At 46.6% G+C, this 16,768-nt stretch overlaps 3 protein-coding genes across 6 annotated transcripts; 2 read left to right on the top strand and 1 right to left on the bottom strand.

Annotated features, from left to right (window-relative positions):
- On the top strand, positions 1,417-8,078 carry LOC110433584. Of its 4 annotated transcripts, none has more exons than XR_002451066.1 (8): positions 1,417-1,766; positions 2,356-2,718; positions 3,267-3,392; positions 3,475-5,311; positions 6,120-6,235; positions 6,383-6,474; positions 7,111-7,386; positions 7,468-7,958. XR_002451066.1 is itself a non-coding variant. In XM_021456007.1 (7 exons), the coding sequence occupies exons 2-7, from the start codon at positions 2,388-2,390 to the stop codon at positions 7,216-7,218; spliced, it is 2,622 nt and encodes an 873-aa protein (XP_021311682.1). In that variant the 5' UTR covers positions 1,418-1,766; positions 2,356-2,387; the 3' UTR covers positions 7,219-7,985. The 4 variants fall into 4 exon arrangements, 1 of the variants encoding a protein (XP_021311682.1); XR_002451064.1 differs by having other exon boundaries at positions 1,418-1,766; positions 3,255-3,392; positions 7,468-8,078; XR_002451065.1 differs by having other exon boundaries at positions 1,418-1,766; positions 3,255-3,392; positions 7,111-7,298.
- Positions 9,626-12,438, top strand: LOC8072145. Its single transcript, XM_002458534.2, has 7 exons — positions 9,626-10,068; positions 10,206-10,429; positions 10,547-10,605; positions 10,866-11,096; positions 11,187-11,316; positions 11,416-11,907; positions 12,047-12,438. Exons 1-7 carry the CDS (start codon positions 9,873-9,875, stop codon positions 12,290-12,292), a joined length of 1,578 nt encoding a protein of 525 aa, XP_002458579.1. The 5' UTR covers positions 9,626-9,872; the 3' UTR covers positions 12,293-12,438.
- Positions 13,253-15,229, bottom strand: LOC8079279 (transcription factor BHLH148). The gene is made up of 3 exons (XM_002456383.2): positions 14,663-15,229; positions 14,164-14,502; positions 13,253-13,667 (listed from the first exon to the last, which is right to left on the bottom strand). The coding sequence occupies exons 1-3, from the start codon at positions 15,182-15,184 to the stop codon at positions 13,545-13,547; spliced, it is 984 nt and encodes a 327-aa protein (XP_002456428.1). The 5' UTR covers positions 15,185-15,229; the 3' UTR covers positions 13,253-13,544.

The following is a 16,768-nucleotide window of genomic DNA, read 5'->3' as shown; positions in this document are numbered from 1 at the left end:
ATATATGCGATGTTCTACAATATATTTAATTATGTTCTATGGTGTAGTAAGTCATATTCACTTAGTACACATGTGAAGTTATATAATATATTATATAATTTTGAAATGTATCCCTCTCATGTGTTTTTATTTTTTCTTATGCTTTGCTCTAGAATTTATTATTTTATTTATGTTATTTATTTATTTTTATGTATATTATAATACTAATTTTATGAATCTAAAACTAGAATATTATTCCTTTAAACTAATAATATTTTTCGGTGGTGTTTTATGGTGTTTTTAGTGATGTTCACTCAAAGTGTTTTATTTATCACTCAGTATACAATGAAAAGTATTCATATGATAGTATTTTAAGTTTTTCTCTATTATATGTTTTTATTTTTTTTCTTACGCTATGCTATAGATTTTATTATTTTTATTTATGTTATGTATTTATTTTTATGTGCATTACAGTATTAATTTCATTAATCTAAAACTTGAATAATGTTCTTATAAACTGAGAACATTTTTCTTACGAAGACGGAATATTATTTTTGAATCTAGAATATCATCTCTTCTCAATATAGAAATGTTCTAGTTTCATAAGATAAATGTTCATTTTTAAATTTTATCTAAATATATTCATGTGGGATCGTATTTTGAAGGATTTATTGTAAGAAATCTAATAGTGCAATCAGAATTTAATTTGGATGTTTGGTTAAGAAGTTATGACTTTTTTTTAGTTCATTTTAAAAACATTACGTGCATGGATCAGAACTAACGTGAATGTGTTGCTTTATGTACTACCTGTACAATAGCACATCACGGTGTGGGAAAAAGGCTAATAAAAATAGATTCGCGTGCCATCAGCCAAAAATTTCGGGCAGCATATACGCGCAAACTTCTCACGTGGGAAATTCAGGCGGGAGTCTGCCGGACGAAGGATGTGGTCCGAACGACCGGAGCCGAAGAGCCCCTCTGTTCCCCGGCCACCGTCCCGTCCCATCAGCATCCTATCGCATTCCCGCCCCGCCCAACCCAATCCGGCAAATCCCAATCCTAATCCCCTCCGCGCCTCGCGCAACCCCACCACGAGACGGACAGCTCATCAAGGCCCGCTGCCTCCGCACGGCACCCCACCACCATCCGGGCCTCCGGCGGCTGCCGTCCGTGGATCCACCACCGCAACGCGCCAGAGCCATCCGATCTCCGCATTACGGTCCACGGCGAGCGGAGCGGCACAGCACACAGCCAGCAGAGGCCACTGCCCACTGGCCACAAAAGGAAAGGGAGAGGCCGGAGGCGCGGCGCCGCTCCGGGTTTCCCGAAACCCCCCCGCTGTCCCCATGCACCGGTAGACCCAGCGCACCGGGCGCCTGTGTCCCGCGCGGCCTCTACGTGGAGCAGCCTCCGCCTCATGTCCCCCGCGGCAGCCTCCTCCCACCCCACGCATGCAAAACAAAGTCTTCTGGCCTCACTCCATTGGCTGTGCGGACATGCTGCGCTCCTGCACGGACCCCCTCCTCGGCCGCCGCTCCCAGATTCACCAAGCCAGGACGCTCGACGGACCGGGTGCCCGCCCGGCCCCTGGCCGCCCTTCGCCGCGATCCCTTCCTGCCCTGTAGCTGTAGTAGGCCTTGCAGCTCGGCGCAGCCGAAAGCAGGTGGTGCGCGCCGCCCGCCCGCTTCTCTGGTGCCGGTGTGGTGTTTCTAATAAGGCCCCGGCCGGCGCGCTGCGATGGGGCGAATGCAGTGAGATGAGATGGTAGTGATTCGCTACTCCCAGAGGTGCGCCCGTTGCTGTCTCACACATCATGCTAGATCATTTTACTTATTTATTTATTATTATTATGCGGTCGCTTATTCAGCTTTCACGCAAATTTTTCACCGTACTTTTCTGTATTGTATTTTAGCAGAAACAAGCACGATCGTACGTAGATGGTGCTTTCCTTTTTTTAGGTGGGTGCGTCTGTTTTTCTCACGTCATGAATCATGGGGTTCCTAGAACACCATATTGTTCTGATGATGGCAGTGATGCTGTCATATGTGCCTTTGGTCTTTGGACAAGAGATCAAACAGACACAAAGCTTTGCAGCTACTGCATCGAATAGTTTCTAATCAGATGCATATACATACATGAGTATTTTTTTACAACAAACATATAGTGCCTTTGCTACACGCAAGGAAAAGGAATTACATCATGTGCCTTATATAGGGACCATTCATGCTTCCTTGCACTTTGTACTTACAGTCATGTGCTATCTTGCTTTCCCGGTTCTTCTATGCACAAGCAAACTATAAATTATATTATAAAATATGCAGAGGACTATTCATATATTATATATTTTTCTGAAGGCCCATTATTGTCGACATTCAGGTGCAGGTGTAAATGCAGTCCAAAAAATCGGCATGAGCCCCCTCTCTGAGCTGGTGTGGTCTCCGGATGAGGGATTGAGCATCAAAATTGCGGCGTCCAGTCTAAGCACAAGGAAGGCTTCTCTTCGTTGGAATGCAGATACGTTGAGCATATTAATATCTTCACCTCAACACAGTGGTTCTGGTCCGGGTGTAAAGAGTGGTGATACCATATATGATAACCTAGAGGTGTCAGAAAAGATGCCATCACAACTACGAATTCGTAGTGATAGCTCAGTGAGAGTAACGATGGATAGCCCCAACAGAGTTACAAATGTTGATGCCCTACAATCTACGTCTATAAGATCGCAGGAGCAAGATTCAAGTAAGTCTAAAAGACATAATTTAATTCAGAGAGCTGGTAGTTTGAAGACATTTTTTTTATCTTTTTGCCCAGAGAGATGAATTTGCTAATTCTTTATTGGTCTAGCTAGCTGCTCATCATGCTAGAAGGGTCTAATACAATGAATATAAAGAGCACTGTGTTAACATAATCAGAACAAATTACACCTCAAAATCAAGCCAAGTTTCTTCTCTTTTTTAAGGTTTGTTAGGGAACTCTGTTGCCCATCATTTGTTATATTAGATTTTGAAGTTTCATCTGCCACGTAATACATATGTACTCCCTCGCTCCAATTATAAGTCGGCTTTATTTTTCTAGGTACATTGTTTTTGCTATGTATCTAGACACAACATATATCGAGATGCATAGCAAGATCTATGTATCTAGAAAAGGCAAAACAACTTATAATTTGGAACTGAGGGAGTATGTAATAGGTAGTAGCTCAACTTCTTTGGCCAAATAGGATTAAAAAGTTAAGAAGTTTTCATTTCTATTATCTGACTTTACTTTGTTGAAAGCTAAACTTGTAGAGTGCTGTGAAGGGATCAATGTCATGAACGAAGGGGAAGAAGAGTTGGAAAACTGTTGCCTGGATAAGCTGGAGGACATGGAAGCGAGGAATTGTCCCACAAGATATTGCAAGGATGCTTCCCATAGTAATACTTAATTTTTTCGAAAGTCAATTAAGACAAGTTTGTTATTTTTTGTTCGTAACAAATTTATCATGGCTTTTTTCAGGTTCAGCCTCCAGAAAAGAAGTCATGCCTAGTATTTCAGAAAACCAGGTTTGCTGTGCAACCACTGTCCGCAATGAAAGATCTTGGGCAACTAATGCATGGCGTGCTCGGTTAGTAAAAGCAGTTTGTCAGAAAGAACCTATGTTGTCAATGAACACAGAGAATCCAATGTTACCTTCTTCCTTAGGAATTTCATGTGATGCAGTAGAGGTCTCAGGCAAATTGGTAGGTTCCCAAGGCAATAGAAATGTTCAAAGCCTGGGCAGTGACAACAATGTAATTAGTAATGCACCAGAAATTCCTTCTCATAACAATTGCCAAGATCCGGTTCTGCAGGAAAGCCATAAGGATGAGCCTGTTGTTGCGAGAGGTGAGTCAGCATCTGGTGTTAATGCTGTTGCAAGATGCGAGTCAGTGCCTGGAGTTAATTCCAGAAAACTTGTGAAAGACAAAGAAAAAGTTCTGTACAATGACAGCAATTATGGTAACAATACAATGGAGGGTGATGACAGCAATGAGAGCATCGAGAGCTGTACAAGTACAAAAGCCCCAAAGCGGAAGCATGCACAGTTTTGTGCAGCTACAATGCCTTCTTCTGGAAACAAAAGATTTAGAAGAGAAGACAATGAAAGTTCTTGCTCAGGATTATTGCAAAAATGTGGTACATCTTTCTTCAACTGGATGTCATCACTTACGAATGGGTTACCCATGCTTGATGGAGCCACTGCTGCCATTCCACTTGATCAGAAGTTTTCAGCAAGTACAGGAGAGGGATCTGCAGCACCTTCCCAGCCACTTCAAAACAACAGCAGCGTTCCTATGCAATCTGTTGGCTTCAATTCGCTCTTCCAGTCCCTGTATACTCATAATGTTATGATAACTTCAAGAGATAATTGTCATCAACCAGAGAGCAACTATGCTGGGCATGTGTTCAATAGACTGACTCTGGAATTAAATGACAGCAATTCTATGTTGGACAAACAAATTGGCATGGGTAGAGAAACTCTTGACAGTGGCTGTAAAAAAAATCAGTGCACAGCTGCCTGCTCAAATGATGCAACACAAAATAAAGGTGGTTTGAGGGAAAGCTTGTGGGTAACTCGGCTTTTGCCAAAAGCATCCGTGGAATTGATGGAGGCAACACCATGCAATGTAGAAAATGCTGTTAATCCACAGGCTGTGGGTGACAAGTTGTGTTGTCCACCTCTTCAGAATTTTAACTTGGAGAGAGGAAGCAGCGATGGTGTAACAAGTAGTAAATGTCCAGCAACGCCTCCAGAGGAACCTAAGCAATCTGAAACAATGGCTTCTGTTTTTGCAAAGAGATTGGATGCACTTAGACATGCAAACACATCTGCAGTAAGGCTGGCTATCGCATGTGACCGTGGAAGTCCCAAACTGAGAAACCACAAAACTAACTCTTTTGTTGTTAGTTACAGCAGCCATGATAAAGTAGAGGCAGGACACGAAAATCATAAATCATCTAGCAGAAACGGAAGAATAGTTTTGTGGTTAGGTGACAAAGGCAAGGAACAGTTGTGTCTAAGCAACAAAGAATCAAGAGGAAACTTTATATCTGAGCATGAGCATCAGCATCATGGAGGGAACACAGCTGGAAAATCTGCAACTCGGCCTAATTTAGAACTGAACACATTGGCTGAAGATACTGACAGAAGCCAAGTAAAATTAAAGGGAGGAGTCTCAGATTTTATGGCGGGTCCGTCAGATAACAAGCAAATCGTACCTTATGGCACTATGCCTAATGATGTCTGTGATGAATCAAGTGTTGTTTTTGGTGCCTTACATAGGCTTCGTCTGTCTCGCTCAGATATCATAAGGTACTCCACTGGGTTTCTCGATCATTTCAATTATGTGCCTTCTATGAAGCACGTGTATGCTTTTATGAAGAACATGTATATTTTCATTCAGGTGATTTATATTCTTGTATGAAAGGGGAACATGTAAATAATGATTTCTTAGAACGTTCGGTGGACAACTATATACTGTTAGATACTACCTCCATCCCCAAAAGGAAGTCATTCTAGTTTTGTCCAAAGTCAAACCATCTTAAGCTTACCAAGTTTGTAGAATTGAGTAATATTTATGACACTGAATAGGCATACTATGAAATATATTTCATGGTGAATCTGATGATACTTTTTTTTTTTGAATAACAACGGGGGGAGGCGTTCCCCACCTGGTTGTGGTATCATAAATAGTTGTACTTAAAACTTGGTCAGACTTGTGATGTTTTTTTTCTTCAAGCTCGCAAGAGAGGTGTGTATCATCGATTAAGAAGAGTAAAAGGGTTTAGAAACCCGTATTATGATGGTTTGACTTAGGTCAAAACTATAATGACTTCCTTTTTGGGATTGAGGGAGTACCTTGTGTGGTTATGGTTAGTTCAGTGTTTGCTACTGCCTGGTTCATAAAGACTAGTGTGCCATAAAAATGACAAGAACTTGCATTATCTCTGAGTACATAAAGCCATGTTTTTGTTTTTTATTTTTTGAGATAAGCATTTTGTTGCTTTTCATGAGAAATAGCACCTGTTTCATCCATAGTGGAAACTTAGCTCAAGTTCCATTAGATCCTAAAAGCTGAAAGCTCATGTTTGATCCTTTTTGTGTTTGTTATCCATGACAGATGGCTGAGATCACCGATCATGCACACTACGTTAGATGGCTTTTTTGTCCGATTGCGATTTGGTAAATGGGAGGAAGCATTGGGTGGCACAGGATACCATGTTGCCCGCCTGAATGGTAAATGACTAAAAAGTTGCCATAATTTGGTGATTGAATTTGGAAAATTCTTCTTCTTCCATGCAGAGCATTTGTTCATTGCTAAAAAAAGAAAGAAAAACAGTGGTTAAATGGAAAAGGAGAATAAATGGTATGCATGTCTTACAGGAGCACTGGATAGGAGTCGCCTTTCTGTAACCATCAGAAATTCAACCTGTCAAGTAGATTCTCGCTTTGTATCCAACCATGACTTCCATGAGGTATGTTACAACCTGTCAAATAGAAGTTTGATGTTTTGACCGACTTAGTTGGGTGATAACTGAAAGTTTACCAAACACAGCAGCACCACATTAAAAATGAACCAGTTTGTATCCAGTTCATGGCAGTGAACAGAGTAAAGCTAATTATTGTCTGTTGTGTTGTGCCTTATGAGAGCTGTGAAATATTGTTCCAACAGTTCTTGTGGTGGATGGCTTCTTGCTTTATTCATCTGGACAAAGTGCGGCAGTCACTTGTTTCTGAATTGTTTCTAGAATACACATCAAATGATATTATTCAAAGTCATATTATTTTGGTTGAATCTGTATTGAAAAATGCTTTAATAAAATCAGTGAAATACATTTATTCCATCTAAACACTAATAAATACTAAATTTGTTATGTACTGAGACATTAATATAATGCATGCCTAGCAAATTGTGTACAATGGAAAAGGAACATGTTTAACAATAGACACCATATCAAATACTTGACAATTCTCCCAAATCTCTTTGCTTCCATTCTCAAATTTTAACCACTTTTTCCAGTAGCTCCTATTTACTAGTGACATGAAATGGTTTTGGTCCCATCCCATCAGTTGGAATATATAGGAAATGACTTATATGATGAATTCTATAGGATGAGCTGAAGGCATGGTGGTCTGCTGCAATGAAGAGTGAGTGGAAGCTACCGTCAAAGGAAGAACTGAGTGTGAAGCTAAGAGAAAGAGAGCTACTTCGTTCGTAGAATGGAACAGTTGGAAGGCTTCTATCCGTCCTACACTCCTACTAATTAACTTAATGGAAAGTTATGAGCCAGTTGATGAGGCATGTATTATTTCACCACGATAAGTTGTATAGTGTTGATTTTTGCGGTTAGTCTGCAAAGGCGACGCTGCTATGGCTACCACCCTTGGTATGTCCACTTCTACAGTATCAGGATTATCATATTTATCGGTTGTAACATCAGCTTCTTTTTTTTTTCTCGAATACGCAGGAGATCTACGCATCATTTATATTAAGAAGAAAGAGTTTACAGTGCACCAACGCGCAACAAGCGCGCTAGGTGGTCAACAGCTGGACCGACCTAGCAAAGAGTTGTGTGGACCGATATTACATAAATGGGTCAACCAAAACGTGCTCGACATCGAGACCTACGAGTCTTCCTGGAAGAGCTCGCACGCACGCCCGTTGAACGCTGGGAACAACGCATCTAGGGCCTCCACCTCGCTCGTGGACTTTTCGACAAAGTCCCGGAGTGCAGGGCATCGAGTATCCCCCTCGGCGCAGGCGAAACCGGTGCGGTCGGCGGAGCGATCCCCAGTCGCTTGTTCAGGAGAACCTCGCCCCGCCTAGCACTTGACTTCTTTTTTTTTTGATGGGATGAGCTCCTGTGTGATATCCTATTATCTGTAAATAGGAAGGCACTGACAGATTTGTACAATTGTACAACTTTTTTGGGGGGGGAAGAAACTTGAAATAAGATTACTTATCATTAACCACTGCTTTCCTTTATCTGGGTCGTTCGCGGGGATATATAGTGTGTTTATTTGCCTGTAAATATAAGCAAATGCAGGCAGTATAGATGGATGCAAAAATACACCATCATCTTTACCCTTCATGTTACTTGGTGGATTTGCTCGAATCCGTCCTCTGGCGGCCACGACCTCTGTGCTTGTGGGTCCTGTGTGTGTCGAATAAACATAATTGTCGCTGCATGCTTGCTGATGTTTGCTCCCAGTTGCAAAATAGTACTCCGTAGTAAAGAACAAATTTCGTCCTTACTTTTTCTCATGCTTTCCCGCACAAGCAGAACAGCCCACGACCTTGGCTTCGTTTCTCAAATAATAATCTGGCACGAGTTCATTCTCCAACGTGACTCGGTTCTTTTTCTTTCAGTCCAAAGAACCGACAGCCTCAGAGATAACCAATGGATTCATCAGTACCACAGCGGAGAAGCACTGAGTCTGCTGGTGCGAGCAACGAAACACATGATCGTTGCATTCACTGGTCGCGCGGCAGCAGAAACGCATTTCCTCTGCTGCTACAGCGGAGGAAGCCAAGGGAGGGGCGAGACGTGTCATCTCATCCCTCCTGACCATGGTAGAAAATAGTTGATTTGTTGTGAGAGAAAAAAATTGTTGAATGACTGACAGATTCGGCACGAACGAACAGGTTAATCGTCTTCCCGCGCGCTGGTCAGTCGATGGCATGGCATCCGCATTCCGCGAAGAGGGAACGGTCCAGTATAGATGGCCAAACGGGCCGATTTAAACAGGCCGGCACGAGCACGGTACGAGAAAGCACGGTCCGAAAACGGCCTGGCCGGGCCTGCCTCGTGTCCGTGCTGGCACGGCACGCCCCGTGCCCGTGCCCGTGCCCGTGCTGGAAGCCGCACACGACAGCACGGCACGGGCACGGCCCGCTCCAACGGCCGGCACGGCCTCGGCCCGCTCCATCAGCCCGCTCCAGGCACGGGAGCCGTTGGATCCCTTCGCCCAAGCGATCTCCTCCGTCCATTTATTCCTGTTACGCGGCCGACTATATATATGGAGGGGGGCGAAACCCTAGCTTCACTGTGCTCATTTCCTTTCCTCTCCCCGCCGCTCGCTCTCTCGTCTCTCCTCTCTCCATCGCTGAGCCGTGAAGGGCGAAACTCTAGCCCTCGTCTTCCCGGTGGCCGGTGGTCGTCACAGCCACACGGAGTTTGACGGAGTGGTGTCTGTCTTCACGCTTCTTCCTCCTTCTTGACCCTCGATGTCGCCTCGTCCTCCATGCTCCTCCTCGTCTCTATCCTCGTTGCTAAGATCCGTCCGGGGAGCTCCGTGGTCTAGCCATGTCGTGCTCGTGCTCGTACTGGTCTAGCCGTGTCGTGCTCGTGCTAGGAGGCTGGCATGATAGCACGTCAGGCACGGCATGGCAGGCACGCGTGCCAAATCGTGCCCGTGCCGCGACGTACCGTTCCGTGCTCGTGCCTTGTGGCCCGTTTGGCCATCTATACGGTCCAGCATTCGGCAGTACGTACCGCACTACCGCGTCCTCGAGTCCATCGTCCGTCCTGTCGGTAACCGAAGTCCAATCCAAAGGATCGATCAAAAGGGAACCGAACACCTTGTCGGCCCGTGCCCGTCCCATGCATTTGCATGCACTCGTTTCGCTCTCGCACCTCCGCACCCTTTGGATCCCCGTCCCCAGCCTCCAGACCAGACCCTTCTCCCTCTCTCTCGATTCTAGCCTCAAGCTTGCATCTCAGAGAGAGAGAGAGAGAGAGAGAGAGAGAGAGAGAGAGAGAGAGAGAGAGAGAGAGAGAGAGAGAGAGAGAGCAGGACGGACGGACGCACGCACATTTCCCGATCACACACAGGCGACGACGCCGCGTAGGTCCTGCCGGTAGATGGGCTCATGATGTTGCGCGCGGTGGATCTGCCGGATCGCCTCGACCGCGTCGCGCAACCGACGGACAATGGCGGCGGCGAGCACGACGAAGCCGCGGTGAAGGACACGATAAGCCCGACAACGAAGCCGGTGGTGGTGCCGCTGCTCAACATCTCCGCCGGCGGCCGTGTCCACGAGATCCAGACGTTCGCGCACTACGTCGGTACGCCTGCATGCAGCTAGCCGGCCGTTACACTGCAGCGCAGCCTGTTAGCTAACGCTTTTTTGTTGTTGTTCTTTGCGATTGCGTACGTTATTACATTGATGATTGATGGTGACAGATCGGATTTTTTTTTCCAGCGACGCAAATCGGTTTCGAAGATCTGAACGAGTGCCCGCACCTGTGCACCCTATCGTACGATTACCTGAAGAAGACCGTGGGCTACGAACAGAATCTGCTGGCCTTCTTCCACAACAAGATGAACCCGGACGCCCTGCTCGTGCAGCTCATCGAGGAGCTGGACAAATGCATCCTCGGCTACTTCTCCTTCCACTGGAAATTTGCAACCCACATAATCACGCAGGTAACAACAAGATGATCCTTTCATTTTTTAGGAATCTATATATGATCCTTTTTTTTTTGTGTGTGCCATGCATATGCTAATGTCGATCGTGTTGGGTTCACTTGCATATATGAATAGGTGCTGACCCACGAGCAGCCTAGAAGAAAACTCAAAAGAATGGTAATGGAGGCCACTAGGTAATTACAGTACGCCTATCCGATCGATCCGGCACAAAATGTGAAACATATATCCTACTAGACTAGATACCAATGTTTCTTTTTCCTTTTTGATGCATTCTTTTTTTTACCGATAATATGCATGGATCAAACCTCAATTTTGCGTCTCTTTGGATTAATTATTAGGTACCTGAAAATGCATTTTGAGACCACATGAGACAAGTTTAAAGCTAGACCGCTCATGCATTGAGAAATGAAATCTGTTGGTGGTTCTTACACAGGAAGATGAGGTTTGAGAGGGTGACGAGAGAGCTGAAGGTTACCAGGCTCTTCTCCACGCTGGTGGAGGAGCTCAAGGCCATCGGTATACACTGCCCGCACGACCAACACTGCCGGCCGGGCACGGACGTCATGGTCCCGGCCGCGCACAGCGACCGCAGCCCGGTGCTGCTCCTCATGGGCGGCGGCATGGGCGCTGGCAAGAGCACCGTGCTCAAGCAAATCATGAAGGAGTGGGTGTCGTTCCCTTTCAAAACCTAATTAATTAACCAAATTCTCTCAGACTCTCCCCTGAGGCTGAGATCCGATGCCATGCCATGCAGGGTGTTCTGGACTGAAGCGGCGGCGAACGCCGTGGTTGTGGAGGCCGACGCGTTCAAGGAGTCGGACGTGATCTACCAAGCCATCAGCTCGCGCGGCCACCACACCGACATGCTGCAGACTGCCGAGCTGGTACGTCGTCGTCCATCGGAGCTGCTGTGTTCTGCCTGTTCGCCGCACCGCGCGATCGAGGTGACTGATTATTACTGCATCATATATATACACGTACAGGTGCACCAGTCGTCGACGGACGCGGCGGCGTCGCTGCTGGTGACGGCGCTGAACGAGGGGCGGGACGTGATCATGGACGGCACCCTGTCGTGGGAGCCGTTCGTGCGGCAGACCATCGCCATGGCGCGGTCCGTGCACCGGCAGCGGTACCGGATGGGGGTCGGCTACAAGGTCGCGGCCGACGGGACGACCACGGAGAAGTACTGGGAGCCCGTGGAGGACGACGACGACGACGGCGGCGAGCAGCAGGGACAGGGAAGAAGGCCCGTCAGCAGGGCGAGGAAGCCGTACCGCATCGAGCTCGTCGGCATCGTCTGCGACGCCTACCTCGCCGTCGTCAGGGGAATCAGGCGAGCTATCATATCTGGGAGAGCCGTGCGGGTGAACTCGCAGCTCAAGTCGCACAAGCGCTTCGCCGGCGCGTTCCGCAAGTACTGCGACCTCGTCGACAACGCCAGGCTCTACAGCACCAATACCGTCGCCGGCGCAAAGGTCCGGCCGCCGGTCCTTTACATGCACACACACACACACACAAGTCGATTTCGATGTTCGAGGCGCTTGATATATAGTGTGTCATGCATGCTTTCTATATATATATATATATATATATATATATTGCGGTGCATTGCAGCTGATCGGGTGGAAGGACAAGGACAGCCGGCTCCTGGTGGACGTGGAGGAGATCGGGCTGCTGGACCGGGTGAGCCGGATCAACGAGGAGGCCAACTGCGTGCACGAGCTGTACCCGGACGGGCACCCCACGGGCGGCGCAGGGTCGGTGTGGGACGACCTGGTGGCGTCGCCGGTGAGGGCGTCCATACAGCGGCACCTCAAGGAGGCCATCTACGACAGCGAGGCGTGCTTCCCGTCGCCGTAGTAGCCGCGCGCCCAACTGATTTGCTGGACTAGCTAGTTGTGTGTAATTAAGCTAGTTATTATATCATCTCTTTTTGTACCCAAGTTTTGAACACTGGAATAAGGAGATGTATACAATATATATACTGATCGTGAACCTTGAAACAATCCTTTTAATGACAGGTTTTGCCTAGTTCCATCGCACTCACTCACCTGAGTACATTTGTACTACGGAAGAACTTCACTTTGGATTTGACCTTTTGACGTGCACCCTGTTTACCTTGGAACTCAATTCAAATTTCAGGACTTGAGATTTTGGTGGGATGTTGCATGCTAGGTGTTTTGGCATATTTAACTTTTGAGTTATTGTTTTTTTTCTAAAAATCTTGTGTATCTTTTTTATTATAATATAAATGGAAAACCATATATTTCCATCCTCTGGAATGTACCCCCTCTGTTCTATACTATAAGTTGACCTTTTTGATACAAAAATATACTATATATTAGATGTATAGCAAAATCGATGTACCAAATGACTTATAATTTAGAAATGTGAGAGTACGTAATAAGTAACTAAACACATTCACCTATCTTCTCATACAATCAACGAAACACAAAAGTCGATCATCAGTTATAAGACACTAATATTGCAGAACATGTGTTTTCCTTGAGTTTATCTGTCAGCTATTTAGCAGTGAATACTTTCTGTTATGACTTTTTAGCCAAGCGAATAAGCTATATATTATTCTTTGCTAAAGTCGATCGGCTACTGAATGACTAGACTTGAAGTTGTTGCAGTAGTATAAGGCTCTGTTTAGTTTCTCACCAAAAAATTTTCCATCCATCCCATCGAATCTTTGGACACATGCACATGCATAGAATATTAAATATAGATAAAAAAATAAACTAATTACACAGTTTGGTTGAAAATCGCGAGACGAATCTTTTAAGACTATTTATTAGTCTATGATTAGCCTTAAGTGCTATAGTAACCCACATGTGCTAATGATAGATTAATTATGCTTAATAGGTTTGTCTTGCAGTTTTCAGACGAGTTATATAATTTGTTGTTTTATTAATGTCTAAAAACCTCTCCCGACATCCTTCCGACATATCCGATGTGACATCCAAAAATTTTTCATCTCCAATCTAAACAGGCCTTAATTTAGCATACTGCTGGATGCACTGGTGACTGGTCTACCTTATGCTTTGGCAGATGCCATAAGAAAAATCATCTCTAGCTGCTGCTCGATTTGATCGACAACGAAACAACATCAACCCATCTGGCCACTTATTTCGACTTGACACCGGAAGCTTGGCCTGCTGCTTCTTGGATCGTTCCCCTCCAGCTCCATCAAGGCGTTTGTTATTGCCACGTCCACCTCACGAGTGGATACCTTCATGTACAAGATACATCAAAATTAGTAACCAAGCGGCGACAGAGAAAAGAACATTCAGAGAAGCAAGTCTTCACTTGGCAACATATATAAATAAAATGCAAGCCGATATAGCTTTCAATTAGGTCGCCGACGATGCAAAAACAGTTTACTTTCGATCCACGCGTGATTACAACCATCAAATCAATTGATTGCGAAAATATATAAAATGCTCAAAAGATAATCACTACTTAAAATGGTTTTGCGAGGTTTCGATACGTATTACTATTCAACAGGAAATGGTGCATTGACTTGTCAAGGAGCTGAACATTTCTTGGGTCAACAAGGTCACATGGGGGTTTGACCTACAGCAAGTTCACATGGGTTTGACCTAGAGCAAACGTACGTTCAATGTCCAATTTCAGGAGAATATTTCACATCTAACGTAGTATACGTTACATCTAGAGTGAGTGATGATCGTCACGAAAAAGAAAAAAAAAACTAGGCGCGTACGTACCTGGCCTTCCACTCCGACGTTCATCCACATGCCTCCGGCGCAGAAGCGCGACCGGATTGCCGTCACCTGCAGCTCCTCCATGGCCTTGAGCCGCTGGAGCACCTTCTCGAACGCATCAACCGCCGTCGAGTGGTCTTGGCTCTCGGCTCGCACCTTCACCACCATGCCCCAGCCGCCGCCGACGACACTACTCGGCCTCGTTCCACCGCCTCCCCTCCAGCGGGTCGCGGTCGCCGCCCTCTGTAGGAGCACCTCGTTCCTGGCGCTGAGCCACTCCTTCCTGGCCCCCAGCTCCCTGATGTAGCCCGCCGCCGCGCCGACGATGTCGTTCTTGCCACCCTGCGTGCATGCGTGCGCACAACAGCCATCGACAGGTTATTTTGCTTGCTCTCAGGCAACAGGCATGCATGTCGCGCCGGCAAAGCTGAGCTGACAAGCCGACGAAAAGCACTCGTGACGACGTTCGTGTGTGTGTGTGTGTGTCGTTGTGATGACTAACTTTTGAAGACGCGCCGAGGGGCAGAAGCGCGTGGAGGTCGGCGAATCCCTGGCTGAGGCGCTCCCGCCGCAGCCGCTCGCGCATGATGTGCCGGAACCGCGAGCTTCGCGGCGCCTGCGACGACGGCCCAACCCCACCGGTGGTCGTCGTCTCGTCCGCGGGCGCCGGGAACGCTGGGGGCACCACGTCGGCGCCCCCCGTGGAGGCCGCGGCGGCGCCATGACCATGAGCGACGACGCGTCTCAGGTAACTGAACATCCTCCGGTGCAAGTTCTGCTCTCCACTGTACCGCCGGCCGCGCGCACTCATCGTCAGGGAGTAGTGCTCCAGCAACGCCGGCACACGCCGCTGCTGGTGGTACGCCTCAAATGCGCTGCCTGGCAAGGACAACGCCGCTGGTGGTGGCGGCGCCGGCGGCGAGAGGACCAGGCCTAGGCTCGCCTGCAGGTAGTAGTCCTCGTCGACGACGGCGGCAGCGGCGGCGTCCAGCTGCTGGTCCGGGCCGAAGTAGAACGGATCCATGGCCGCGCGCTTGCTTGCTTGCTTGCATGGCGTTGTTGTTGGCGCCACGCGCGCCCGCGCTTATATACGTTCCGAGGCCGCACCGCACGAGCACGAATCACGAATGAAACTGACCGGCGATCCAGTGGAAGATTATTCAGCAACAAGTCAAGGTGTCAAACTGGCGTTATTACGCGCGCGGCTTGTTTAATTTGACCGATCGGCGAACGCGATCGACGCGGGCACGTTGAAAGCGTGGGTCGATTGGAGAAGGATCTAATGACCGAATTAACTAGCACTCGAAAGCAGCGTATGCCGCCCCGCGGTATTATTGTAACATGTACGTAAGCTAGTGTGGTTCCGATCCTGCTTTTTATTATTTTTTATAAAAAAAATATGCAAAGTGAATTCCATCCGCGTGTGTTACCGTGCACGGTGAAAGAATGGCTTATTAAGAACTCGCGCGTCGTCGCGTGCAGGTGTCTTTAATTTGTCGCCGAAGCCGTGTCTAGTACTATATATTTGTTGATTTATTTAATTTATCGATCGTTGAGGTAGGTTCCAACTCGCTTTCGCTGGCCCCGTCGCATCCATCCTCACGTACGTACTCACATGGTAATAGCGAGTCAGCGACGTGGCCTGCCTGGTGTGCTCAAAATAACTATTTAGCACCGCATTGCCAACGCGTTCCGTCGAGTGAGTACAGAGAGAGAGAAGACTGAAAACGAGTGATTTGGGCTTCACCACTTCCATTCGGTCCGCAGGCCACACGGACATTGGTCGAAGCCTAAAATCAACTGGACTGAAGTTAGCTTAGCCATACTTCAGCCTGCAAAAGTTCTTTTTTGAAAAAAAAAAAAAAAAAAACAGCCTGCCAAAAAGCGTATACGGTATATTCTCTCTAATCTTAATTATATGTCACTTTGGATCTGTTGTAAATTAGATTTATCTAACTTTTGCTAAATTTATAGAAATATATATTGACATCTACATACCAAACAAATGCACTCTTAAGACATACAGTATTGTGTATATAAAGTTAATCAAAACTATAGATTTGGCGTGGAAATGTTGGCACATTTTCTAAAGTTAATCAAAACTATAGATTTTACTTATAGTTTAGAATAGAGGGTGTAAGTGCCTTTTCTTTTGAACTTTAGGATAGTCCCTCCATTTAGGAATGGTAAGCATATTTTGATTAGAATGTAGTCATACGGAGTAGATTTTGACTCTTAGTTTCCCTTACAGTATGTTATCGATTGCTAAAAGAAAGTTAGCATCTATTGTTACTAGAAAATGCATGGCAAGTGTTGGACGGCGCATAGGCGCTGGCGCCATGGCTTGCAAGACGACTGCGCCTGTATCCTTTGCGACCAGGAGGACGAGACGATGGACCACCTGCTGCTTGGGTGTGTTTTCAGTCGCGAAGTCTGGCAGCTCTGCCTCGCGGCGTTCTTCTTGCATGGTTTAATCGTAGTCCGGGAGTGTTCAGCGATGCTCTGGTGGATGGACTCTAGGAAGGGGCTGCCCAAGGTGCTGCGCCGCGCCTTCGACTCGCTTTTCTTCCTGGTAGGCTGGTTCCTGTGGAAAGAACGGAACGCGAGA

This window comes from Sorghum bicolor, chromosome 3, assembly GCF_000003195.3.
Source record: "Sorghum bicolor cultivar BTx623 chromosome 3, Sorghum_bicolor_NCBIv3, whole genome shotgun sequence".
NCBI lineage: Eukaryota > Viridiplantae > Streptophyta > Magnoliopsida > Poales > Poaceae > Sorghum > Sorghum bicolor.
The sequence above is the reverse complement of the archived record's forward strand: the minus strand, read 5'-3'. Positions and strand labels throughout refer to the sequence as shown.